The sequence below is a fragment of the Phocoena sinus genome, chromosome 19 (assembly GCF_008692025.1).
Source record: "Phocoena sinus isolate mPhoSin1 chromosome 19, mPhoSin1.pri, whole genome shotgun sequence".
NCBI lineage: Eukaryota > Metazoa > Chordata > Mammalia > Artiodactyla > Phocoenidae > Phocoena > Phocoena sinus.
Genome location: NC_045781.1, coordinates 17,504,037 through 17,529,652, shown reverse-complemented (window position 1 = coordinate 17,529,652; position 25,616 = coordinate 17,504,037). Strand labels below are relative to the sequence as shown.

General features: G+C 45.9%; 1 protein-coding gene and 1 non-coding gene across 2 annotated transcripts in view; both read left to right on the top strand.

The window, feature by feature from the left end:
• WDR88 (WD repeat domain 88) overlaps positions 1-9,013 on the top strand; it is a 38,761-nt gene extending 29,748 nt beyond the window's left edge. The window contains exons 7-11 of the mRNA XM_032611823.1: positions 1,124-1,311; positions 3,370-3,452; positions 4,610-4,678; positions 6,504-6,596; positions 8,536-9,013. Coding sequence (XP_032467714.1) covers positions 1,124-1,311; positions 3,370-3,452; positions 4,610-4,678; positions 6,504-6,596; positions 8,536-8,709 — 607 coding nt within the window. The 3' untranslated portion in view covers positions 8,710-9,013. The remainder of the gene's footprint in view (positions 1-1,123; positions 1,312-3,369; positions 3,453-4,609; positions 4,679-6,503; positions 6,597-8,535) is intronic.
• A 1,756-nt stretch (positions 9,014-10,769) lies between these two features.
• Positions 10,770-10,843, top strand: TRNAT-AGU. Its single transcript has one exon. It is a non-coding gene; the product is annotated as a tRNA-Thr (tRNA).
• Positions 10,844-25,616: the final 14,773 nt, after the last annotated feature.

The window sequence follows — 25,616 nt, the reverse complement described above, 5'->3', positions numbered from 1 at the left end:
CTTCTCTTGTTGCCGAGCCAGGCTCTAGGCACATGGACGTCAGTAGTTGTGGCACGCGGGCTCAGTAGTTGTGGCACACGGGCTGAGTTGCTCTGCGGGGTTGCTCTGAGGCACGTGGGATCTTTCCGGACCAGGGCTCGAAACTGTGTGCCCTGCATTGGCAGGCGGATTCTTAACCACTGTGCCACCAGGGAAGCCCCTGTTAGCTGTACTTAATAGGAGGAAAGGGGAGCAGTACATTGACTCCATCTTGTCCAGAACGTTTTCCCCAAACTTTTGCACTAAGTAAAATGGTCTTTTATGTTATGTGGAGTTTATCTGAAATGAGAGCCGCATCCTGGAAAAGAGAGAGAGCCTTGGTTTAAACCTCAGCGACAGTCTCTGGATTCAGAGGAGGGCTTGTTATTCACCTCCAGTATATTGCTGGGATGGTTCTTGCCCCACCAGGCACTGGGATTTGGACATTTTAAGCCTGGATACCCCTGGGAAGCCGACATTTCTTCTCCTTTGATCCTACTCAGTTTGTGAGCTTCAGAGAACTAAAAGAGTCTAAAACTCTGACTTGAGCTCTAGAAAACAGTTTTGTTCAACATTTTCTTCATTTAGATGAATTGATATTATAATCCAGGCTACTCAGAGATGCTCAATTATGTTTATAAGTTTGCTTGAAAACTCTCTTTGTAACAGGAGATGACAGTCACAGGGAAAATACTTTGAAGATCATAACAAATCAAAGAAAAGCAAAATTCTGACAATTCTTTTCTGTAAAAAAATAAGATATTTAAAAATTGAGAATGGGGCTTCCCTGGTGGCGCAGTGGTTGAGAGTCCGCCTGCCGATGCAGGGGACACGGGTTCGTGCCCCGGTCCGGGAAGATCCCACATGCCGCGGAGCGACTGGGCCCGTGAGCCATGGCCGCTGAGCCTGTGCGTCCAGAGCCTGTGCTCCGCAACGGGAGAGGCCACAACAGTGAGAGGCCCGCGTACTGCAAAAAAAAAAAAAAAAGGAATGGGGTCACAGGGTATCAGCTCCAATGCCCCCTCCACTCACCTCCCCTTTAGTGTGTCCTCGGATCCTCCAGGAGTGATGTACTAACGTGTGCACCCTTCCATATATGTTTCAGAGCACACACCAATGCAATCTCAAACTGCTGTTTTACCTTCAGTGGCCATTTCCTGTGTACAAGCTCTTGGGATAAAACCTTAAAAATATGGAACATCCACACAGGGGAGTTTCGAAACCGTGGAGCCTGTGTGACTCTGATGCAGGGTCATGAAGGTTCTGTGAGCTCCTGCCACTTTGCCAGAGACAGTGAGTAATTAAATGTTGAAGGATTCCACACCCGTGGGAGTGCTGGGGTAGAGTTCCTCACGTCCCATTCATGTGGACTTTCCTTAGTATAAAGAGGTGATTTCCAATGATGCCAGTGGTGAGGGTGGATTTATTTTCCCCAAGAACAGAAAAGCCAAGAGGGAGATTCATACGCACAAGTTTGCAAATGATGGAAACTCAGTTTGATATAGCTTAAGCAACAAGATAAATCTGTTAACATTTTTTTCAAATCTATTTTTTTTCTTTTTAACATCTTTATTGGAGTATAATTGTTTTACAATGGTGTGTTCGTTCCTACTGTATAACAAAGTGAATCAGCTATACATATCCCCATATCCCCATATCCCCTCCCTCTTGCATCTCCCTCCCACCCTCCCTATCCCACCCCTCTCGGTGGTCACAAAGCACCGAGCTGATCTCCCTGTGCTATGCAGCTGCTTCCCACTAGCTATCTATTTTACATTTGGTAGTGTATGTATGTCCATGCCACTCTCTCACTTCATCCAGAAGCTGGTCACCCTTCAGGAGGGCTGTGTCCAGACAGACAATGCTCTCAGGAAGCCAACCCTTCCGCTCTATCCTTCAGCTCAGCTTCTCTCTTGTATTGACCTTTCTCCTCAAGGAGGCAAAGATGGCCTCTGGCGGTCCAGGCCAACAAAGGTTCTGGTCACTGGCAATCCTAGAGAAAGAGAAAACCTCTTTCTGGTGGTGCCCGTACAAGTCCCAGGGAAGACTCGCATTGGCTCAGCTGGGGATATATGCCCATCTCTGAACCAACCCCTTTAGCAGGGGATGAAAGGCTCTGATTGGCCGTGCCTGCGGGACTTGCCCATCCTTAGAGCTGGAGGTCAGAGTTGGTACCCTCTGAACCAGAGGCACTGAGAATATGTGAGGGGTGTTTCTGCATGGGACATTGGAGAGCTGTTTCCAGATGAAGGGGCCTGGATGTGACCAGGAGCAATGCCATGAAGCAGCCAGGGGCAGCTGGCCCCAGTGAGAGCTGTGACTGCTCCCGACACCCAGGAGCCAAATGTTATGACTATACTCCGCGGTCCTCGTGGGGAGTAGGGCTTGCTCTGTGTGTCAAGGGGAGTACCCAGCCAATATGCATACAGTCAGGGCCTGGCTTGAGAAACATTTCCCTCTTCAGAAGCAGCCTCTGTGTAAGTCAGACCCCTCTGTGAGGTGCCCCACCAGCTTCTGTCCTTGGCATTATAGGTTTCAGAGTTGCATATAGTCAGTCAATCATCACTATTTGCGGATTCTGTGTTTGTGAATTTACCTACTGGGTAAAATTTATTTGTAAGCCTAAAATCAATACTCATGGCACTTTTGCAGCCACCCATAGATACGTGCAGAGCGGCAACAAGCTTGCCATGTGCGCACGGTCCCAGCCGAGGCTGAACAAGGTGACCCTCCGCCTTCTCCTTTCAGTTCTCTTATCATAAGGTGTCCTTGCTGTGATCTATTTAGTCGCACTTTTTTGCATTTTGTGCTCTTTGTTGATGATTTTGCTGTTTAAAGGGGCCCCCCAGCGTAGTGCTGAAGTGCTGTCTAGTGTCCTAACTGCAAGAAGCCTGTGACGTGCCTTACAGGGAAAACACATGTTAGATACGCCTCGTTCAGACATGAGTTATAATGCTGATGGCCATGAAATCAATGTTAATAAATAAGCAATATGTATCAACTAAGGTGTCATTAAACAGAAACAGACAGAAAACAAGGTTATGTACTGATGGGTTAATGAAAATGCTGTAACCAGAGGCTCACAGGAACCTAACCCTGCATTTCCCCTAAGACCAATCATCACTCATTGAGTGTGATGACTTTGTAGAACGCGACTACCATGAATATGGAGCGTCAACTGTAATTGATTGGGGGTTGTTGAGTCACACCCGGAAGGGGTTTGCGTGTCCTCGGAGTGAGCCACGGTGGCACCTCACAGATGCATCTGCGGCCTGCTTTGGCCTCACCAGAGGAGGAAACAGTTGGTTGAGGAAGGTGACCCCCCTGAGACTCTTTCATTTTGTGTTTCAGCCTCTTTGCTTGTGTCTGGAGGGTTCGACAAGACTGTGGCTATTTGGGATGTAGGAGAAGGCTACCGGAAGCTCTCCTTGAAGGTACCAATGCCAGCATCAGTTAGAAGATCTGAGCTTCATTCTTCATTTCATGCTGGGTGCTGGGTGCTGGGGATACAACAGTTAGACAGACCTAAATGTTCGCAATGGAGCAACACCTCTGTGGGCAAGGTCAGACAAGAAACCAACAAACAAATCCTCAATAGTGATGAGCGACACAGAGTAGCCACAACAGGGTGATATGATAGAAACAGACTCCAGGGACTAATCCACAGTGGGAGGGCCTCTTGGAGAAGGTGGCATTTGAGCTGAGAACTGGATGGCAAAGAAAGACTGGATGAGTGAGGATCTTGGGGAAGGGTGTTCCAGGAAGAGGGAGCAGCAAATGCAAAAACTCCGAGGAGGGTCAGTGTCTATGAACAGCAGAAACTACTGTGCAAAAGGTTGAATGCCATCACGAGGCATGCATAGAAAGCTGTGGGGCTTCAGAATGGTGGGTGTCAATGGTGGGTGAGTACTTTTGGCTACAGGTTAGAGGAGACTCAACTTCAAGTGGCTGTATGGTAAGGAGATGGATTGTGCAACACAACAAGAACCCAAAGGTTAGGCAGTCCCAGGACTGGCTACTTCAGTGCCTCTGTTCCAGCTGCCCCCACCCCAAGACTTCTGCATACTCCTTGATCTTGTGATCTCATGGCCGCCTTTGGCTGTGAATGCTTGCATTGATGACTCTTGGTTTCTCTATTTCCTGTGACCCAAATGTGGACTGTGTCCCCTTGATCACCATAAAATTCAGTATCCCAAAGCTGTTCTATCTGACTCTCTTCTCTGTGGGTTTGGAGAGGCAAGGGGAGTTTACATCATAGCACATGAATGGCTTAAGACTGAATGTTCGGGCTTCCCTGGTGGCGCAGTGGTTGAGAGTCCGCCTGCCGATGCAGGGGACACGGGTTCGTGCCCTGGTCTGGGAGGATCCCACATGCCGCGGAGCGGCTGGGCCCGTGAGCCATGGCCGCTGAGCCTGCGCGTCCGGAGCCTGTGCTCCGCAACGGTAGAGGCCACAGCAGTAAGAGGCCTGTGTACCACAAAAAAAAAAAAAAAATAAGCAACGTTGGATTCGTGACTTTGTTTTTTTGGTTTTTGTTGTTCTTTCAAAGGTTTTTATTCCTAGGTCCTCTTAAAATTCTACTTTTCTTCAGGGCCATAATGACTGGGTGATGGATGTTGCCATTAGCAACAACAAGAAATGGATCCTGTCTGCTTCAAAGGTAAAAGTGGCCAACCTTTGAGTGACTTAAAATCTCTATCACATTCGTGAGAATTGGTGTTAGCAGAAGTGCATTGTCAAGTAAAATTCCTCAGTCTGAAGGACCGAGCAGCTCAGTCTGAAGGCTACACCTGGCCAGGCCGACACCATCCAGGAAGCGGGAACGTGGAAAGTGGGTCCTTTGCTCATATGGGAAGTTGCCAGGCATTTCTTTGCACAGTTGTCATTTGAACTTCATTGGAGAAAGAACCTGTCCAGACTGGTAAGTGATGGAGCCAACAGGGGGCCTTGGAGGGAAAGGGGTCAGCTTGTGGGCAAGCAGACAACCCCGAGGTTCCAGGTGGGTCTTCCCTCGCTAGTCACAGCATCCTGGGATTCCCGTGCCAATGGCACATAACAGACAGCCCAGGATATCCTGAGGGCTGTCCTTCATGTGTGAGCACCAGAGAAGTGGGGCCCCACCTTGTCCCCCAACCTTTGTTAGAGCCATCTCATTCTCTAGGCTGGGGGTTTCTAGGTGTATAAAAATGTGGGCAAGACTCTGCCTGCCATGATCAACTTCTTAGAGAGCCAATGCAGGATACCATCACACCTGACCAAAAAAACCCCATAATATTATAATACATAATAAAAATTATATGCCGATGTGTTGTTACTTTAGCATAAAACATATGAAAAATATTGTCAATTATATCTCAGTAAAGCTGGAAAAAAGTAAAAATACAAGACAAAGTATCAAAAATGAGTGTTTATTTGAAATTATGTCTTATTTACTTTTCTGTTACATAAATGCTATTATTTAAACAAAACAACAACAGGACTAATTAATAACAGTGATTAGTAGTAACGGATAGTAGGATAATTAAGCAAATATGGTTAAGAAAAAAATATATTTTAGGGCTTCCCTGGTGGCGCAGTGGTTGAGAGTCTGCCTGCCGATGCAGGGGACATGGGTTTGTGCCCCGGTCCGGGAAGATCCCACATGCCGTGGAACGGCCGGGCCCGTGAGCCATGGCCGCTGAGCCTGCGTGTCCGGAGCCTGTGCTCTGCAATGGGAGAGGCCACAACAGTGAGAGGCCCGTGTACCGCAAAAAAAAAAAAAAAAAAAAAATTGAGCAGATCATACAGAGGGTTATATATAACCTCACCCTCCGGTTGCCACTTGCATTAAGTGTGGTATATTCATCACAATTGATGAACTAATATTGATATATAATTATTAGTTACAGTCCATGGTTTAAGTTGCACTCTTTGTGTTGTGTGGGTTTTGCCAAACGCATGTCATGTAGCCACCATCACAGTATCACACAGAACAATTTCACTGTCCTAAAAACTCCTTGTGCTGCACTGGTGCCGCATCCCTCCCCTTCTTCCCCAGAGCCCCTGGCGACCACTGACCTTTTTACTGTCTCCATATTTTTGCCTTTCCCATAACATTATATCGTTGGAATCATACAGTATGTAGCCTTTTCAGACCGGCTTCTTTCGCTTAGAAATTTGTATTTAAGGCTCCTCCATGTCCTTTTTGTGGCTTAACAGTTCATTTCTTTTTTTTTTAATCACTGAATAATATTCTATCACATTAATGTACCACAGTTTATTCTCTTATTCAGGGACATCTTGGTTGCTTCCAGTTTGGGGGACGCGGGACTTCCAGTGCTAAGGCTAGGATGGTGCTAGAGAAACTGGGACAGTTGGTCACCCTAACTGTCCCTCTGCAGGTCGAAGTTGTCCACGTGTAACCTGGATGCCATGCCCCTCCCTGGGTCATCCAAGCCTAACGAACCCATTTTGTAACTGCTGGTTTGCTGTTTAACTTGTTTTAGGATAAGACCATGAGACTGTGGAATATTGAAGAAATTGACCAAATTCCTTTGGTAATCGAGTATAAAAAGGCCCGGGGCTTAAAGCTGAAACAGGTTGGTATTGGGTAAAATGAAGCCAAAGGAAGGCTTTCATTAGTTCTCTCTACACATTTATTCTTGGAACAAACTGGGCAAGTGGGGATAAAACTATGAACAAACAGATGGACATTTTTGCCCTGAGGGAGCTTACATTTCTAAAAGGGGAGACAAACAATGAATAAAGAAATTAGAAAAATATGTAGTAAGTCACACGATGGTCAGTAGTTTGGAGGAAAATAACATAGGAAAGGGGAGTGCGGGCAGTTGCAGCATTCCAAAGGGTGGTCAGGATACATCTCATTGAGAAGGTGATATTTGTTCAAAGACTTGAAGGGAGTGAGCTGTGCAGCTCTTTTAGGGAAAGAACATCCCAGCAAAGGGAAGAGCCCATGTGGAGACCCGGAGGCAGGAGTGAGCCTGGTGCTGAGGACTGGAGTGGGCAGGGTGGGTGGGAGGCGATGAGGCTGGAGGGAGTCCTGGAGGGAGGCTGGCACACAGCTGGACCCCGTGTGGGCCTCCTACGCTCCTATAGCAGGACCCCGGCCAGGTCCCCAGTGCCCCGTTTCCCATGGGTGGGGCTCAGGTCCCAATTCTCTAGTGGATGATCATGGCGGGTACATCTTCTGCTTCACCAGGTATAGCCAGGGCTGGCCCTGGGCAGTGGAGGCCAGCCCCTGCTGGGGCCTCGCATTGCAGGCACCTGGCTGCCACCTCAAGAGGCTGAGGAGTCCCTGCTGGGCCCTTGTGAATCCTGGAGCTCCCTAGGCCTGTCTCCACTCAGAAGGCCTGGCTGGGAGCCACTGCTTCTGGGGATGGCTAATTGGAGAATGGCACCGGGGGGCAGGGAGGGAAGGGGTGGGACCCAGGTGGAACCCCATCTTTGTGGCCAGCTGGTCCTCATGGCCTTTGTGGCCATGTCGGCCCTTAGGCCCTGGAAGCTGACTGGGTACAGAGCAGTGCTTGTGTCCTCCACCTGCCACCTGGGGAGGGACCCAGGAGCTGCTTCCTCTGAGCCCTGCTGTTCTGGGCTTGGGTCGTGGGAAATGATGCTGTAGAATAAGGCAGGTAAGGGACTGAATTTCTTTCTTGCAAAAGAAATAAAAGAAACCTACCTGAAGTTGTAGCAAAGATGAGCTCGCTGCATTTGACTTGCTCTGATTCAATACGAGAAACTTCAGAGGCCACACTTCCCAGAAGACCTGCCCTGGGCGGGGTTGGCCCCATCTCTCCTGCAGGCTTTGGTGCCCTGCAGCGGGCAAGAGTGGCAAAGCACAGGGGCTTGGAGAGCCAGGGCAGGGGCTTGCCGCCTGCCGGCTCGTCTCAGGGGGACCGTGCTTTGGTGGGAGCCCCGAGAGACCTCTGCCCATGGCCTGAGAGCCCACCCCCTGGTGTTGCTCACTTGTTGGTGGGAAAATGTTGCAAGTGAGCTGTGCCACTGTATCCACTGTCCTCTGGGTGCTTCGGCTCAAAGATAGAGGAGGATGCTCAGCACCTTCGTCATCTAGGAAAAAACTCCTGCTTTGTTCAGAAGTCTTGCCTACTTGATTCTCAAAAGTTAGGTATCCCCAGGATGTCGGGGAGTTAGGATAGCCCCTCGGCCCTGTACTTTTGCTCTGCACAGAACAGAGGGTGAGGTTAGACGCCCACCCCAAATCCTCAGCACCATCAAGTGGCTTTCCACTCCTCCCCGCCACCCTGGGACCCCACAGCAGGGGACATGAGCTGGAAGGGCCTGCATAGCTTTTGAGAGGGAAAAGAGCAGGAAGCCTTTGCTTATTCCCTCTCAGTGGCCTGCAGTTTCTATCCTTGTGCACTTAGAGCCCCAGAGAGGGCAGGCAGCTCTTGCCTTGGCCTGGCCCAAGGCAGTTGGATCAGGGGGGAGAATTCTAACTGCATGCCTTGATCTCCTCTGATCAGCACCTCCTTTCTACTCTTTTAAAATATTTCATGTCAGTGTGAAGAATGTGACAGGCCTTTCTCCATCTACGAAAGTGACATCTTTTCTGAAACAGTCACCAAATGTGTGTTCTGCCGGATCGATGCAAAAGACTTGTCAACAGAGGCCTCACCATCATCAGAAGGGGAGGTCTCACTGTCAAGGGAGCGCAGCCTGGGTGAGGATGGCTGATGGCCACTGGAGCCTTTGGGTGACTCGAGCACAGGCCACCTGTCATATAGGTTTCGGGGCTCTGCACAGGCCTTTCTCTGGGGCCCGTCCCCAGCGGGTGGGCCTGTCAGGCTGGGGCAGGGGCCACGCTCTGGCTGGGCTCCCACCACTGTGCCGCCTCCTCAGCTCCACAGCCCCTTGGGGATCCCTCTGTCTTTAGTTTATATGCAGAATAAATATAGATTCTTTTGGAAAACAAGTGTGCATGTGAATTCTAGAAACATTTTTGTTCTTTCTAAATTCTATGTCCTGGTGTCCATCCTGTCTCATTTTTGGAACACATTCTGGTCTCTGGATTTGCCCTGTAAAGCAGCCGCAGCCTCTTCATTGTTGAATGAAGAGGAAGCTGTGTAGCTCCATCTGTGGAGTGGACTGTACCGTGGCACTGTGGGTGCCTCCCTGGCTAAGGCTCCCAGATGGTCACTGCTCAGAGCAGAGGAAGGTCTGGTTAGGCAAGTGGGTGGTGGGCATTTCCATCACAGAATACTTCTTGCTCTCCACCCCGGTTTCTTTACTGTCCAGGATGCCCATGCATGTGTACAGTCTCCTTCCTGCTTCCACGCATACAATGTAATCAATTACTTCACAAAGAGCAAGGTATCAGTTAAACGTGAAGGGCTCCCTTTTCCATCTGGTATGGCTTACAGGATTTCCGTCAGATATCATTAGTATGCCCCTTAGTCCTTTTAAAAAAACTTAGTTGCAGGACTGATTTATTTAATGTTAATGGATTGGCATCCCATCACTCTGCCCATGAGCACCATAACCTGGTAGTCATTGCTTGGGCAGCTCCTGTGCTTGGTGCTACGCTCCTTAGTCACAACCAGGATGGCTGCCCAGCTGCAGCAGGCTGTTCAGTATTTATGCATTAATTTACATGCATGATGCATGAACATGGCAAAACTCCACTGCATCAGCCTCCCAGCAATTGGGCTCTTTTTGGAAGAGAAGTCTTATCCCTTCTCTGGCACATGAAGACATACATAAATGTATTCTTCCTCACTGCTGTGGAGGATGTCTGGCCTGCATCCACTGTCCCCACGGACGGGCAGTTAGGTTGCTTCTTGTTTTTAGCTATTACAAACAATGCTGGAGTGAACCTTCTTGTGTACATACTTTTGCAGAGACCTACAGTTCTGTGGATTAGGCTCTCCCACTGGAGAAATCGCTGGGTCAATGGATTAGCAGGTTTTGGTTTTGTTGCTGCTCAAAGGCACTCTAAAAAGTGTTGTGATGAAGTGGCTGATGTGTCTGAGTGAGGAGCCCCAGAGGGGCAAGTGAGACGCCGGAGTGGGGAGGGCTTTGCCTTCCTCTGGCAGCGGAAACCTTCCACGTACGGTGTTGATGCTCTAAGGCCAGCGGCCTGGGCCCCTTTAAGCTGTTGATCGTTCCGTGCCTGCTCAGGGTCTCTTCAGTGCCCCCGGACTCTCCCCGTGCTCAGGGTCCGCGGAAGAGGCCCAAATGAAGCTATGGGTCTGGTTTCCACCAGCGGGCGGATGAGCCCCCAGAGCTGACGGCGCCGGAGACCCCGGTGGTCAGCGTGCGGCCGAGGAGGGCAACCGGCCTCCCAGGCTGAGGGCGCCAGTGTGATGGGTCCGACACGTGGTCACTGCGGGATCACGGCCGGGTTGAGCCCTGATCCAACGCTGGGGAGCCGGCGGCCCGGCCGTGCTAGCGGGCCCTGGATCTCCGGACCGGGCCGGGGCTCGGCCTCGCCGGACAGCTTGCGTCAGTTCTGGAGGGCCGAAGACCAGATCTTTCGCGAGCATTCCCCAAAGATGGGCCACCCTGGCTCCACGCCGGGGTCGGACACTGCAACGCTGGGAAGACTAGCGGGCCCGGCCCGCCCGCTGCTCACTGCCCGAGCTTCCGGCTTCCGAGTACAACTCCTCGGTCTAAGCCGCCTGCGACGAGGACCTTACACAGCGCATGCGTCAGCCGCCGACAAAATTTGTGCGCGTGCACGCAGCCTATACAGTAAATGGTGATGGGGAACGGACTCTCGCGGTAGTTGTGCGGGCGGCGCCGTGGCTTAGTTGGTTAAAGCGCCTGTCTAGTAAACAGGAGATCCTGGGTTCGAATCCCAGCGGTGCCTCGACCGAGCGTCCCGGCTCTCTTTTTACCCACGCCCTGTTTTGCTCTGCGCCCCTACCCAGTTCCTCCTCTCTTTGAGGGTATGAGGGGCAGCTTAAGAAGCCAATTTAATGCCCCCCTGCCCGCGGCGGTGTGGGGCGCTGGCCCTCCTCGGAGTCAGCCCCTAGCGTTTCCTTGAGCTGCGGGGCATCCTTGACTCGGCCTCCGGAGCAGAGGGGACGTCCCCTGGAGGCGGCGCGGGACTCCCCGGGTGCCGTGGGAACACTCCTGGGGTTAGAGATGACCCGCAGGGCGAGCAACCTGCCCAGGTTCCGCCGCCGCTGCGTTGGGAGGCCGAGCCCGGGCACTTCTCCGTCGATTTATTCCGGACGCGGCCGACTGGACTTGACACCTCTCACATAGGCCTGCTGACTTACTCCCCTCTCTCCAGCCACGCGATCCGGATCATCATTCCCCAGATTGAAGACTGGGGCTTGCAGAGGTCAAGTGAGGCCCAAAGTCACGGGCACCTGGGAGAGCGGAGGATTGAACCTGGCCAGCTTGACCCTCAGGCTGATGAAAGAATGAAATTTCCAGGGAGGGAAGCTGGAAATTTGGGACTTCCTGTGCCAAATTTAGAGCCGGCTTCTCCAGAGGGCCCGGTGTGAGGCTGAACTCTAAGGCCCGGGGCAGACGGTTGTGGGTCCTGACCCAGAGAAATTGCATCGGAGTCTCTGGGGGTGCAGTGAGGCATTGGAATGAAAAGTTACCCAGGAATTCTCATGTCAAACGAAACAAAATTCAAGTCAGATGCAACAGGACAGTCCCAACGAGCTGCAGAAATTGCAGTTATGGTATCAGCCTGTGTTCCCAATAGACCACCTGCCCCAGAAGCAGCTCCTTTCTCTCCTTCTCCCACGGGTCTGAGTTGTGTGTGTGTGTGTGTGTGTGTGTGTGTGTGTGTGTGTGTGTCCTCCCTCTTCTTTGGGGGTCAGTTCTCGCCCTTTGCAACTTGGTTGTTTTTGATTGGCGTTGCACAGGAAAACCTGTAGGGATACTTTGAAGCTTTGCATTTCTGTTGGGATCATCCTCCTAATCCAATTGGAGATGAGTTTATTGGTAATAAGGTTTGAGTCACTGTGGCGCTGGTTTTTTTTGTTTGTTTTTTTTTCTGGCTCATCTTTACTGCTAGCCTGAGGTATTCCAGGTCAGTTTTGAGCATTTACCTATTAGGTGGCTAAGGGGAGATGTTGGTTGTGGGTGTGAGTCTGGGTGTTAGGGAGGGTCAGCTGGAGAAAAGCATTTGCGGGTCACCAGTCTTGCGTGCAGCAGTTAACTCTGAAGGTTGTTGCCAGGGTGAGCACTCCTGGGCAGTGAGCAAAGCCAGAAAAGACAAATAGGCCCAGGGTTGAGTGCACCCCTCCTTCTTTTCTTTAAAAATGCCATGCTGTTCCTGCTTGCTGTGCCCTGTGCTTGGAATGCTGTTTCCTGCACCTTTTGCAGAAATGGGTCTTTGTCATCTCCTGGCCTTTAGCAAGTGTATCACCTCTTTGGGAGGCCTCCCCTCACCATGCTCTGTCCAGGAGTCTCTGCCACCCCCCCAGGCCAGCATCCAATACCTCATCCTGCTTATTTCCTTTACAGCCTTTTCACCGTCTGAAATCACCTTGTCTATTGCCCATTTTCTCAAAGAGAATTAAGCCCCGAGAGGTGGGGAGCCACATATGTCTATTTACCTGATGGTTCTTGGAATATAATAGGCATTTGTGGACACATGACTTTTAGAAAATTGGCCACATTCTCTTGATTGGATTATGCATTTTGAGGGTTTTTTTTGGACAGCTAGCCTGTCTCTTCAAATGCTGTAAGGCAGCAATTCACAAAATGTGGTTCATGGACCCCTAGGGGTCCCTAAGACTCTTTCAGGCGGTCAAATCTGTTTTCATAATGATACTGTTACATCGCTTTATCACTGTGTTGACCTTTGCACTGATGTGCTACAGCAGTCAGCTGGCACCTGAGCAGGAATCAAGGCAGTGGCGCCAGGGGGCCCTAGGGATATTTATTCTTCATGACCACACTTTCACAGAAAAAAAAATTTCCCTTAAGAATGTGCTTATGAAGCAGTAAGCATTATTAATTTTATTAAATGTTAACACAAGTACTTTTAATATTTTGTGTGAGGAAATGGGCAGTAGGCAGAAAGCACTTCTGCCGAGTACCGAGGTACAGTGGTTGTTCTGAGAAAAAGTACTCGTGTGATTGTCAGCTGACAAGACCATGTTTTTCGTGGAACAGCATTTCTACTTGAGAAGATAACTGGCAGGCAAACTATGCTTATTCAAACTTGGGTATTTAATAGACATTTTCTTGAAAATGAATAAAGTGAACCTATCACTTCAAAGAAAACAACTGACAGTAATTTGTTGCCAACAATAACATCTGAATTTCCAAGTGAAAACTAAAATTTTAGAAAGGTTTTATATACCATCATGAGTCTGACAGTTTTCCAATATTTAAAATCTTTCTGATGAGATTTGTGGTTATATTAATGAATATATACTTTTGACATTGTATAATGAGATAGGTCAACGTTTGGAAGATATGCGTAATTCAGTGAGCCAATATTTTCCAAATGACCGATGCATGATCCATTTAAAGAGGACAGTCTACCAGTGTATTTTAATGTAACAGAGTACGAAAAGTTCATTGGTACGGTTTCAGATTCCACACTACCATTTACTCAGTTTTGGTGTAGTGTAAAAGAATATCCACAATTTTCTGGAAAAGGCTGTTAAAATACTCCTCCCTTTTCCATCTATGGAAAGGACATATGAGGACATATTTCTTCCACTTCAACCAAAATAACATATCACAACAGACTAAATGCAGGAGTGGATATGACAATTTAGCTGCTTTCTGTTAAACCCAACATAAAAGAGATTTGCAAACTGTAAAACAGTGCCATCCTTCTCACTCAATTTTGTTTTATTTTGTAAATAGTTTCATAAAAAATGTTATTTAACATGGAATGGGCTTGTTATTGTTATGTTAAAATGAATTAATACATATTTTAAATTCTTCTCAGTTTTAATTTCTAATATCTCAAATATTGATAGATATTCCAAATAAACAAAAACTTATTTGGGATCCTCAATAATTTTTTTTTGTTTGTTTTGTTTTTAATAATTTTTAAGAGTACAAAGAGATCTCAAGATAAACAATTGAGAACCACTGTTTTAATGCAAAAGCTTTTGGAGCCTTGCAAGGTTTTAAGAGAGGCAGAATAAGTGAGAGTACTGGGGTGTGTGTGTGAGGGGTTGCAAGCATTCCCCTCAACCCACTGAATCCACTTCTTTGAATTATGGTGACTGTGGATTGGAATGTGGTGACAGCACCGTTTTCACTGATTGATGACTCCTTTGATAGTGTTGAGTGAATTGTCTTGATTAGATGACAAAATTATGATTTAAATAAAGTTTTGAAATCATACCAATACATCCTTCTGATGAAAGTTCAAATAAGAAATGTATAGACCAAAATAGGTGAGAAGCAATATAGTGTTATAGTTAACACAGACTCTGGAACCAGGCTGCTTTGCCATGTACTAGCTGTTAGCTGTGTGTATTTGTTACCAGTGATAAACTCTGGGCACATTTCTTATCTTTTCTGTGACTCAGTTTCTGCACATGTAAAATGGAAAGTATAATAATAATTACCTCATTTGGTTGTCCTAAGGACTAAATGAGTTATTTTCATAACTTATTTTCATGACCTTAGTTCACATAGAGAAAGTGCTTCATAAGGGTTTAATGTTAGGTCTTCAACTGATTGGATGAGGCCCACCCATATTAGGGAGTAATAAGCTTAACTCAGTATTTACCCAGTAATTAACTTACTCAGTAATATGCTTTACTCAGGCTACCAATTCGAATGTTAATTTCAGCCAGAAACACCCTCACAGACCCACCCAGAATCATGTTTGATCAAACATCTAGCCATGCTGGTGACCCAGTCAAGTTGACACATAAAATTATCCCCCCTAAAAAACCCATATCCCTTAATTATGAGGGTTCTAATTTCTCCACAGCCTTGACAACACTTATTATTACCTTTTTATAGCCATCCTAGGAGGTTTGAAGTGGTATCTCACTGTGATTTTGATTTGCATTTTTCTAATGACTAATGATGTTGAGCATCTTTTCATGTGCTTGTTGGCCATTTGTATATCTTCTTTGGAGAAATGTCTATTCAGATCCTTTGCCCATTAAAGGATTAATGGGTTATTTGTCTTTCTATTATTGCACTGTAATTATTCTTTACATACTCTAGATACAAGTCCGTTATCAGATATATGATTTACAAATATTTCGACCCATTCTGTGAGTTTTCACTTTCTTCATACTGTCATTTGAAGTTCAAAAATTTGTAATTTTGATCAAGTCTAATTTATCTGTTCTTTTTCCTTTTTTGCTTATGCTTTTGGTGTCTAAGATTGCATTGCTAAATCCAAGGTCATAAAGTTTTAAATTATGTTTTTTTCTAAGGTTTTAAATTTTTTGCTTTTACATTTGGGTCTCTGATTCCTTTTGAGTTAATTTTGTATATCATGTGAAGTAAGGGCCTAACTTCGTTATTTTGCACGTGGATATTCTGTTGTCTCAGCACCATTTATTGAAAATCAATTGACCATAAATATGAGTGCTTATTTCTGGATTCTCATTCCTATTCCATTGATCTATATGCCTGTGCTTATGTGAGTATCACACTGTTTTGATAACTGCAGCTTCGTAGTAAGTTTTGAAATTGGGAAGTTTGAGTCCTCCAACTTAATTTTTCTTCGAGATAGTTTTGGCTACTCTGGGTCCCTTGAATTTACATATGTATTTTAGAATGTTTGTCAATTTCTGCAAAGAAGCCAGCTGGGATTTTGATAGGGATTACTTTGGATTCATAGATCATTTCAGGGAGTATTGCCACCTTAACAATAGTAAGTCTTCCAATCCATGAACGTGTCATGTCTTTCCCTTTATTCAGGTCTTCTTTAATTTCTTTCAACAATTTTTTTTTTTTTTTTAGTTTTCAGAGTATACATTTTGCACTTCTTCTGTTAAATTTATTCCCAAGTATTTTCTTCTTTTTGATGTTATTGTAAATGGAATTGTTTTCTTAATTGCTTTTTCATATTGTTCATTGCAAATGTATAGAAATACAATTGGTTTTGTATTTTAATCTTATATCCTGAAACCTTGCTGAACTTGTTTATTAGTTCTAATACTTTTTTAGTGAGTTCCTTTGGATTTTTTATATACAAATCATGTATTCTGTGAATAATTTTACTTCTTTTTTCCATTCTGGATGTCTTTTATTTCATTTTTGTGCCTAATTGCTTTGGCTAGATCCTCCAGTACAATTTTTAAAAATTTATTTATTTTATTTATTTATTTTTGGCTACTTTGGGTCTTTGTTGCTGCATGCGAGCTTTCTCTAGTTGCGGCGACTGGGGGCTACTCTTCGTCGTGGTTCGTGGGCTTCTTATTGTGGTGGCTTCTCTTGTTGGGGAGCATGGGCTCTAGGTGCATGGCGTTCAGTAGTTGTGGCTCGCGGGCTCCAGAGCACAGGCTCAGTAGTCATAGTCCAAGGGCTTAGTTGCTCTGTGGCATGTGGGATCTTCCCAGACCAGGGCTCAGAACCCATGTCCCCTGCATTGGCAGGCGGATTCTTAACCACTGCACCACCAGGGAAGTCTCTCCAGTACAATATTGAATAGAAGTGGTGAGAGCACACATCCTTGTCTTTTTGTCTTAGGGGCAAAGCATCCAGTCTTTCACCATTAAGTATGAGGTTAGCTGTGGATTTCTCATAGTTGCCTTTTATGAGGCTGAAGAAGTTCTCTTCTATTCCTAGTTTGTTGAGTGTATTTATCATGAAATGGTGTTGTATTTTGTCAAATGCTTTTTCTGCATCTGTTGAGATAATTATGTGGTTTTTGTTTTTTATTCTATTGATATGATATATTACATTAATTCATTTTTAGATGTTAAACCAACCTTGCATTCCTGGGCTAAATCTCATGTACATGTGTTTTTAACATAAATGATCAACAAATTCATCTTGCAAGTCTTTCCAGGTGCGTGCCCCTAAATTCTTTATATTCTCTTGTGTTCCTGGCTTGGCTGTGGCTGTGGCATGAATCAAAGGACCCCTCCCTTTTTGGTGGGCATTGTGGTGCTATGGGGTTTTCTCTGAATCTCACCACCATGGACAAATCTGGGATGTTACTCGCCTCACACACAGGTTTCTTTGCGCACATGAGTTTTTCTAAGACAAAGTTGAGAAAGGATTGCTGATGGTAGTGTGGATAGGCCACACGTTTTCCCCCTCTTCCAGCTGTTCTAGAAAACCTACTCCTCCATACCTGCCAGCCCTGGAGCCTGCCAATATCAGGAATAGCTTTTTAAAATGCCATCTCGTTGTTTTAACCCATATTTCCCGTGCTTCCAAGTGGAGTTGGACATCCTTCTATGTTTATTGGCCATTTGCATTTCTTCTGTGAATTCCCTGTTCATGTCCTTTGCTCAGTATTACGGTTGTGTTGTTTGCTTTTCTTATTTGATTTGCAGGCAGAATTTACATTAGATAAGAATCCCTTGCCTTTTGTAGATGCAATCAATATTTATCTCTCATTCTGTCATTTGCCTTTGAACTTTGTTACAGAGTCTTTTGTCTTTTCATTTATTTATGTCCTCTTTCAAGTCCTTTGGTCAGTTTACACTGTTCCTAATCTAGGTCTTGTATTATTCCTTGCTGGGTTTATTTCTAGGTATGGTGAGTGGGATAATTTTCCTATTATTTTAAAATTCCTGTACTCCTGCTGTGTAGGAATGCCCTTGATATTTGGATGTGGCTTTTTACAGTCTTTTTTATTAAAAAAAATAGATTTATTTATTTACTTATTTTTGGCTGCGTTGGGTCTTCATTGCTGCACGTGGGCTTTCCCTAGTTGCGGCAACCGGGGCCACTCTTCATTGCGGTGCACAGGCTTCTCATTGCAGTGGCTTCTCTTTGTTGCAGAGCACAGGCTCTAGGCGAGTGGGCTTCAGTAGTTGTGGCACGCGGGCTTCAGTAGTTGTGGCTCTCAGGCTTTAGAGCGCAAGTTCACTAGTTGTGGCGCACGGGCTTATTTGCTCCGCGACATGTGGGATCTTCCCGGACCAGGGCTCGAACCCGTGTCCCCTGCATTGGCAGGCGGATTCTTAACCACTGCAGCACCACGGAAACACCTGGGTGTGTCTTTTTTAAGCAGCCCTGTTGCCTGACTCTCTTACAGTTTGCTTACAGTCCCTTCAACATTTTGTTAGATTTTTGGGCAGATTCTGGGTCGTGCAAATAGGGATATTGAACGATAAATTTAATCTTAAGGGGAAAAAAAGATAACTTACAAGCCAGAAAGAGATATCTGTAATACATATGAGTAACAAAATAATTTTTGGCAGAGGAAGGGCCCAGTGGGGTTAGCAGAACAGTAGAAATTATGTCATCTTATCAGAATTTGAAAAGCCAGGTTATCAACAATCCAAGTATTTCTCCAAGAAAAATTAGTATTTAGCAAGAGGAATTAAAACAATATCCACAAGAAGACTTGCACACAAATGTTCACAGATGCTCTAAGCACAATAACAAAAACTGGGACCAGCCCAGCTGTCTGTCACAGGAGATATAAACTGTGGCATATCCAGGCCATGGACTTCTACAGAGTAACCAAAAGGAATGGACTTCTGATACTTACATCCATGTGTATGAAATCTCACATTGGGCAGAGTAAAACAGTACAGAATTTATGATTCTATTTACATAAAACTTGAGAAAGTGCCAATTAATCACAGGGACAGTAGATTAATAGTTGCCTATATGATGGAGGGATTGACTGAGAAGGGGCACCAAAAAAAGCTTTTTGGGGTGATGGCAGTGCTCTTTATCTTGGTAGGGGTATGTATTTATCAAAACATTTATTTATTTACTTATTGTGGCAATCTTTGAAAAAATTGTATTGAAGTATAGTTGATTCACAATGTTGTGTTTAATTTCTGTTATACAGCAAAGTGACTCAGTTATACACACATATATATATTCTTTTTCATTATGGTTTATCACAGGATATTGAATAGTTCCCTGTGCTGTACAGTAGGACCTTGTTGTTTATCCATTCTATATGTAATAGTTTGCATCTGCTAATCCTAAACTCCCCATCCTTCCCTCCCCCAGGCAACCGCAAGTCTGTTCTCTGTGTCTGAGAGTCTGTTTTGTTTCACAGATATGTTCATTTGTGTTGTATTTTAGATTCCACATATAAGTGATATCATATGGTATTTGTCTTTTCTTTCTGGTTTACTTTGCTTAGTATCTCTAGGTCTATCCATGTTGCTACAAATGGCATTATTTCATTCTTTTTAATGGTTGAGTACATTCCATGGTGTGTGTGTGTGTGTATATATATATATATATATATATATATATATATATATATATATACCACATCTTCTTTATCCATTCATCTGTCGATGGACATTTAGGTAGCTTCCATGTCTTGGCTAATGTAATTAGTGCTGCTATGAACACAGGAGTGCATGTATCTTTTTGAATTATAGTTTTGTCTGGGTATACGCGGGAGTGGGATTGCTGGATCCTATGGCAACTCGAGTTTTTGGAGGAATTTCCATACTGTTCTCCATAGTGGCTGTGCTAATTTACATTCCCACCAGGAGTGTAAGAGGGTTCCCTTTTCTGGGTGTGGCAAGTTTCGAGGGTTACCTCTAGGGAGTCAAGAAGTAAAGCCTGGTGCTTAGTAAAGCAGCCCCCAGTTAGCCAGTGGTGGCCTTTGATCTCTAGAATACCTTGGAACTTGATGGGGGGAGGGTGTCCGGACTTCCAGTGACTATCCAAACGTAAGCTTGTTAGGTTCTTGCACTAATAAAGTGGTGGCAGCTACTGCCCAAAGGCAGCCAGGCCAACCTCGGGCCACAGAATCTAGTTGTTTGGAAAAATAACGTAGCTTCTGTATTAGGACTCCCAGAGCTGTCCCCTGCTTTTCAGCCGTGTACAAAATGAAGGGCTTTTTAAAATCGGGGAGACCCAGAGCAGGAGCATTAGGGAGGTCCTGTTTGATACTATTAAGAGACTCTTCCTGTTCCCCAGTCCAAAGTAATGGTTCTGTATCGGGGCTTTTAGTGGTTTCATATAGGGGCTTAGCCATTAGCCCAAATCCTGGGATCTAGATTCTGCAAAACCCTGCCATGTCTAAAAAGGTATGGAGATGTTTCTTTGTCTTTGGGGCACCGAGACCTAATATAGTTTGTTTTCTACCTTGAGACAGCTGTCTTCTTCCAGAGTTTATAATGTAACCCAGGTATTTAACTTGTTGCTTTGAGATTTGTGCCTTTTTCTGGGAGACCCTGTAACCCTGGGCCCCAAGGAAATTAAGAACTTCAATGATGTTCTCCTCTGAGGCTTCCATGGTAGGGCTACATAATAATGTATCATCCACATACTGTAGAATAGCCCTTTCTTTTAGGCATATTTCCCTTAGTTCCTTTCCTAGGGCCTGGGTGAACAAATGTGGGTTGTCCCAAAACCCCTGTGGTAGTACTGTCCGGATGTATTCTTTCATCTGGCCCGAGTGGTAATTAGCCCACTTGAAGGCAAACAGATATCGTGAGGGGGGATGAACTGGGATGTAAAAGAAGGTAGCCCTGAGGTCCAGCACAGCAAACCATTTAGCATTTTCAGGGACTTGGGCTAGTACGTTATAAGGATTGGCCACAAGGGGGTGAATAGGGACCACGACATCCTTTACTGCTCAGGTCTTGTACCATCCTGTATCACACATTTGGCTTAACTGGCAGAATAGGGGTATTGCATTGAGACTGACAGGGCACCAAGAGGCCATGTCTTAATTATTTATGAGGGATTGTAATCCCTTTTTTCCTCTAACCTTATGGGTTATTGTCTCTTGTTAGGGTAAGTGGCTTCTGGCTTAAGGCTAATTTCCGCAGGTTGGGCATTTATGGCCCTCCCAGGGACTCCTTTGTCCCAAACTGTAGTTATTCTACTGCTTGTAGAATATGGCTGGGAATAGGCCCTTCCTCTTCTTGTTGATCTACCTTAGCCGGGGTCAAGATAAGGGGCTGCTCGGGGCCTCCTAACCATAATATGGCCTTGAGAGAGCCCAGAAGATCTCTCCCCAGTAGTGGGGTAGGACACTCAGGCCCAAGTAAAAAGCCATGTGATATCAAATGCTGCTCAAATTGGCAAGTGAGAGGCCCAGTAAAGTACCGGGTGCGAGGCTTTCCATCGACACCCATCACTGTGCAGCTTTTAGAGGAAGGAGGCCCAGCATGAGAAACCAGGGCAGAGTAAATGGCTCCTGTATCAATTTAAAAAATTGATCTTCCTACTTGCTACATCAAGGACCACTGGGCCTCCTCGATGGAGATAGACATCTCATGGGAGGAGATGCCAGAATCCCTGGGCTGCCTCAGTCTTCCAGCATGGCCATCTCAAGAGCAGGAGCCCCCCTTCCCCTTGGGGACCGCGGACATTCCCATCTCCAATGACCGGTCTGTTTGCAGACTGGGCTTGGCCCAGGGGTCTCCTTCTGGTACTCATGGGCCCAATGGCCAGTTGACTTGCATATGAAGCATTCCCCCTCGTTGGTCTCATCTCCAGACTGATGGTTGAACCTTCTTTCACCCTTTGGGTTGCTCTGAGGTTACAAGGCATGGCTGACAGCAATGGCTGTCAGTTTAGCTTGAACCTTGGCCTGCCTTTTTCCATGTTGAGTTCTTTCCTCCTCCTCAGTTTATTGTGATAATTAGATATCCCAAAGGCTACCTCTAGGAGTTGTGACATAGGGGTTTGAGTGCCTAATTGTAACTTTTGGAGTTTTTGCCTAATATCAGGGGCAGACTGACTGGTAAAGTGTTGTCCCAGCAGGGATTGACCCTTGGGAGTGGAGAGGTCTCTGTTAGTAGATTTTCTAACAACCTTCCACAAGCTGTCCCTGAAAGAGAATGGGTTTTTTTCTTCCTCATGGGTAACTTCCTTGACCTTTTCATAGTTGACTGGCTTCCAAATGCACTTTCTCATTCCTTCTAATAGGCACTGGACCTTGTGATTCTTGGCCCTTTTTTCCCCCTAGGGGATTATAATCCCAAGTGGGCTCCTGATTTGGGACCGTGTCCCCACCCACATCATAAATGTTGGATTGGTCCCTGGTGAGCTGGTCAGCGTGTCCCTGCCAGAATTCCTGGGCTGCCTCAGAAAAAGAGAATCTTTTGCTTCTCTTCATGGGTACAACAGGTAGAAGAGACGATTTGGATGTCGCTCCAAGTTAAATCAAGGGCCAGGGTTAGAGCTTGAAATCCTCCGTGAATCTAATCCCAGAGGTGTTTCTTCTGACTTAGAAGGGTATGCTCCCGTGTTGAGCAAACTTGAATCCAGGGATCTGAGTCAGGGCACCAAGGGCCCTAAATCTGGACCCGGGGGCTAGGTCGGCTGGTGGGTTCGGGCCACCTCCCCAGCCCCCTGTGGGCCCAATTCCTCCTTTGACTGTGGCGTACGGAACCACCAAGAATGAACTCTCCCACCTCATACTTGATCCCCAAAGACTCAAAACTCATTTAATTGTACACGTAAGATGTAAGCATTTTACTGCATGAGAGTTAATCTCAATTAAAATATTAAAATAATCAAAGTTGTGTTAGCAGCAATCTGGATCTTTACCCCAGTCTGCCCCACCAGCTCCATGCAGATTTCACTCTTCCTTCCTATTGCCTGTGTCCTCATGGCGGGCCAGGCCTCCATCTGGGGGCTGTGTTATCACCCCCTATTTCTACCTCCTGTGTAATTCCAGCTTAAGGGGCTCCAGATAGGGATTCATCTGGGCCAGGAGGACAGAGATGTGCACACCCCATTAGCTGCTTCCTGGGAAGGGTTTCACATTTAACGATCATCTGGAGGCCTCAGGCTTGGGGATGAACCCGCTGACAGCCTCTGGGGAAGAAGCCCGACTGTCAGGGAAGGGCCCAGGACTGGGTCTCCACTGTGCTGGGTTCTCAGCTCGGGGAGACAAAATCAGTCATGAGTTTCTCTTACTCCAGCTCTGCTCAATCATGTGGTTATTTTTATCAATCAAACTGTACTCTTGAGTGTATTTGTACAAATTATGAGATTTTATTATTTAACTTAATAGGTAACTAATACAGAAACAGAAAAAAAACATATCATACCACATTATATTTCTTATAATTAATTAGATTATATTTTAATACAAAAACTCATCAAAATTTCACTTAAACTCAGCAAACATGAAGTATCTACTAGGCGTAGAATTATTTATTTACTCTGTGCTCTGGGAGCTGTAACATGAGGTTGGAAGGTCTGGGTGGGGGGCTAATTCAGGCTGGAGGGGCATTAAGCTGGGGAGGAAAGGGCAGGTATAAGAATTAGTGTGGACTGGTTTCCAGCCTTGATGTTTTTGTTCCTCACCGGTCTGTGCCCCTGAGATCCTCCATCACTTCCCTCTGAACAGAGAGTGGCTTCTTAGAAGGCTGTGGCAATCAGTTATTTATTTTGTTTTATTTATTTTATTTTATTTTTAATGGAAGTATAGTTGATTTACAATGTTGTATTAATTTCTGCTGTATAGCAAAGCGATTCCATTATACATGTATATGCATTCTTGTTTTTATATGCTTTTCCATTATGGTTTATTACAGGACATTGAATATAGTTCCCTGTGCTATACAGTAGGACCTTGTTGCTTGTACTTTAAACAGTAAAACGGTACCAAGTCAGCCACTAGCTGCGCTTCCTCTGCTATGTGCATCAGATTACCTGGCATACCTGTGTGTACCTGGGACTGAGTTGCATCCAGGAGCGTGGGAACCTTGCTTTAAAGAGGGTTCTGGAAGCCAGTTGACGCTCCAGGGAGTGACTGCTGAAGAATTCCTCAGCAGAGCTTCCTTGGGTCAGCCCCAAGGGCACACAGCTAAGGGTGGCCTCAGAGGTGGAGGCCATCCTGGGATGGCTGCCAGGCCAGTGACTCAGTAAATCCATACCTATGAGAATCAAGCCCTGGAGAAGGCCAGGCTGAGCAGTTTCATGGTGGAGGTGCACCTCTGATTTCCCTCTTTCGATGAGTCCCAAAGCTCTTTTTAATGCACGACAGTAAAGAATTTTCTTTGAATCACCGTGACTTATAGAACAGAATATAATTATATAAACGTATTCATCAAGCAAGGATTTCTAGACCACGTTTTCTAAGTTTGTAAAATATCATTATAGAGCTAAGAGTTTATTCTAGATCACAGCACTTCAAAATGAGATTGCAGGTAAACAAGTGAAGAGATCTGTAATTATGAGAACTGTATTATTTCTTTACGTTCTAAAATGAACAAATTTGTAATTAGTGTGTAACAATTTATTATCTACATAAACACGTACAACTTCTCCCAGTAATTTTGAGAGAATGCTGGATTTTATATTCACAACCAACCACGTTTATTGTTGCATCTTATAGTCTATAATTTTGGTGACAATTTAGAAATAATAGTATAATTCTTTCAAACTACATCCACCACCCAAATGCTAAACAAGCAACATGACGGAACAGAACATGCAAATGTAGGTAGCAAAGGGGCCAGTGGATTCTGACAGATAAAGTGGGTGTAAACCAAGCATGTGCTGCTGGCTGGGTGTTGTTTCCTGGTATTTTCATCAGTGTCTTTTGGAGGCGGGTCCAGTCGAAGGAGACAGTGTCAAGGCACATGGGACGGAGGGCATGAGGGCAGCCTGTGTGGCAGCTCAGAGGACCGAAGCCCTGGCGGGAAGGGAGGCGACCTGTCGGGTGGGAGCCCAGCACCTGGTCCCTGCGTGCTCCTTAGGACTCCTTCCACTGAAGAAAAAGAGAACTTGGTTGGGTCCTGACGCAGGGTAGTCCCTAGGTGGCGCTGGCTCTCCAAAATGCTTCAGGACCTGCTCATCCTCCATCCTCTGGCTCTGATTCCCTTGGGGTTGCCTCCATTCCAGATGGGAGGGGAGTTTGTTGCTAGCAGCTCTAGACGGACATCCCGCTGCCCCACCAGCTCAAGGGTAGAGTTTCCCCAGTTTCGAAATCTTGGGCCCAGCTTTGTGAGCCAGAGTTGGGCCTCGGGGCTTTCCTGGGTGAGATGCTTTCACCCGGAGGAAAAGAGGGAGGGCTGGGTGGGCGAATCCCACGGTGTCCCCTTGTGACCCTGGCGACACATCAGCATCGTCTCCTGAATGACTCGAGAGACCTTCTGAAGGGACAAAACCAAATCAAACCAAACCAAACCGGAGGAAAGAAGATGCACGCAATGTGATAGTGTTTATGATGCTTAAAAAACAAACCCAAACTCAAGTGGTGTATTTTCTATGGTACACACACATACAGGTATGTAAAAAACCGTTTTTTTAGGGTTCAGAAGGGTAGATCTGAAATTCATTTCAGTGTTTACCTCTGAAAAGGTGGGGGGGAGACTGGAGTGAGGCATCAAGAGGGCTCTGACTTTCTATATACTAGCCTAAACTAAACTTTAATATTCAATTAAATAATTTGCATATAACTGAACAATAATTTACTTTTTTTTTTTTTTTTGCGTTACGCGGGCCTCTCACTGCTGTGGCCTCTCCCGTTGCGGAGCACAGGCTCCGGACGCGCAGGCTCAGCGGCCATGGCTCACGGGCCCAGCCGCTCCGCGGTATGTGGGATCTTC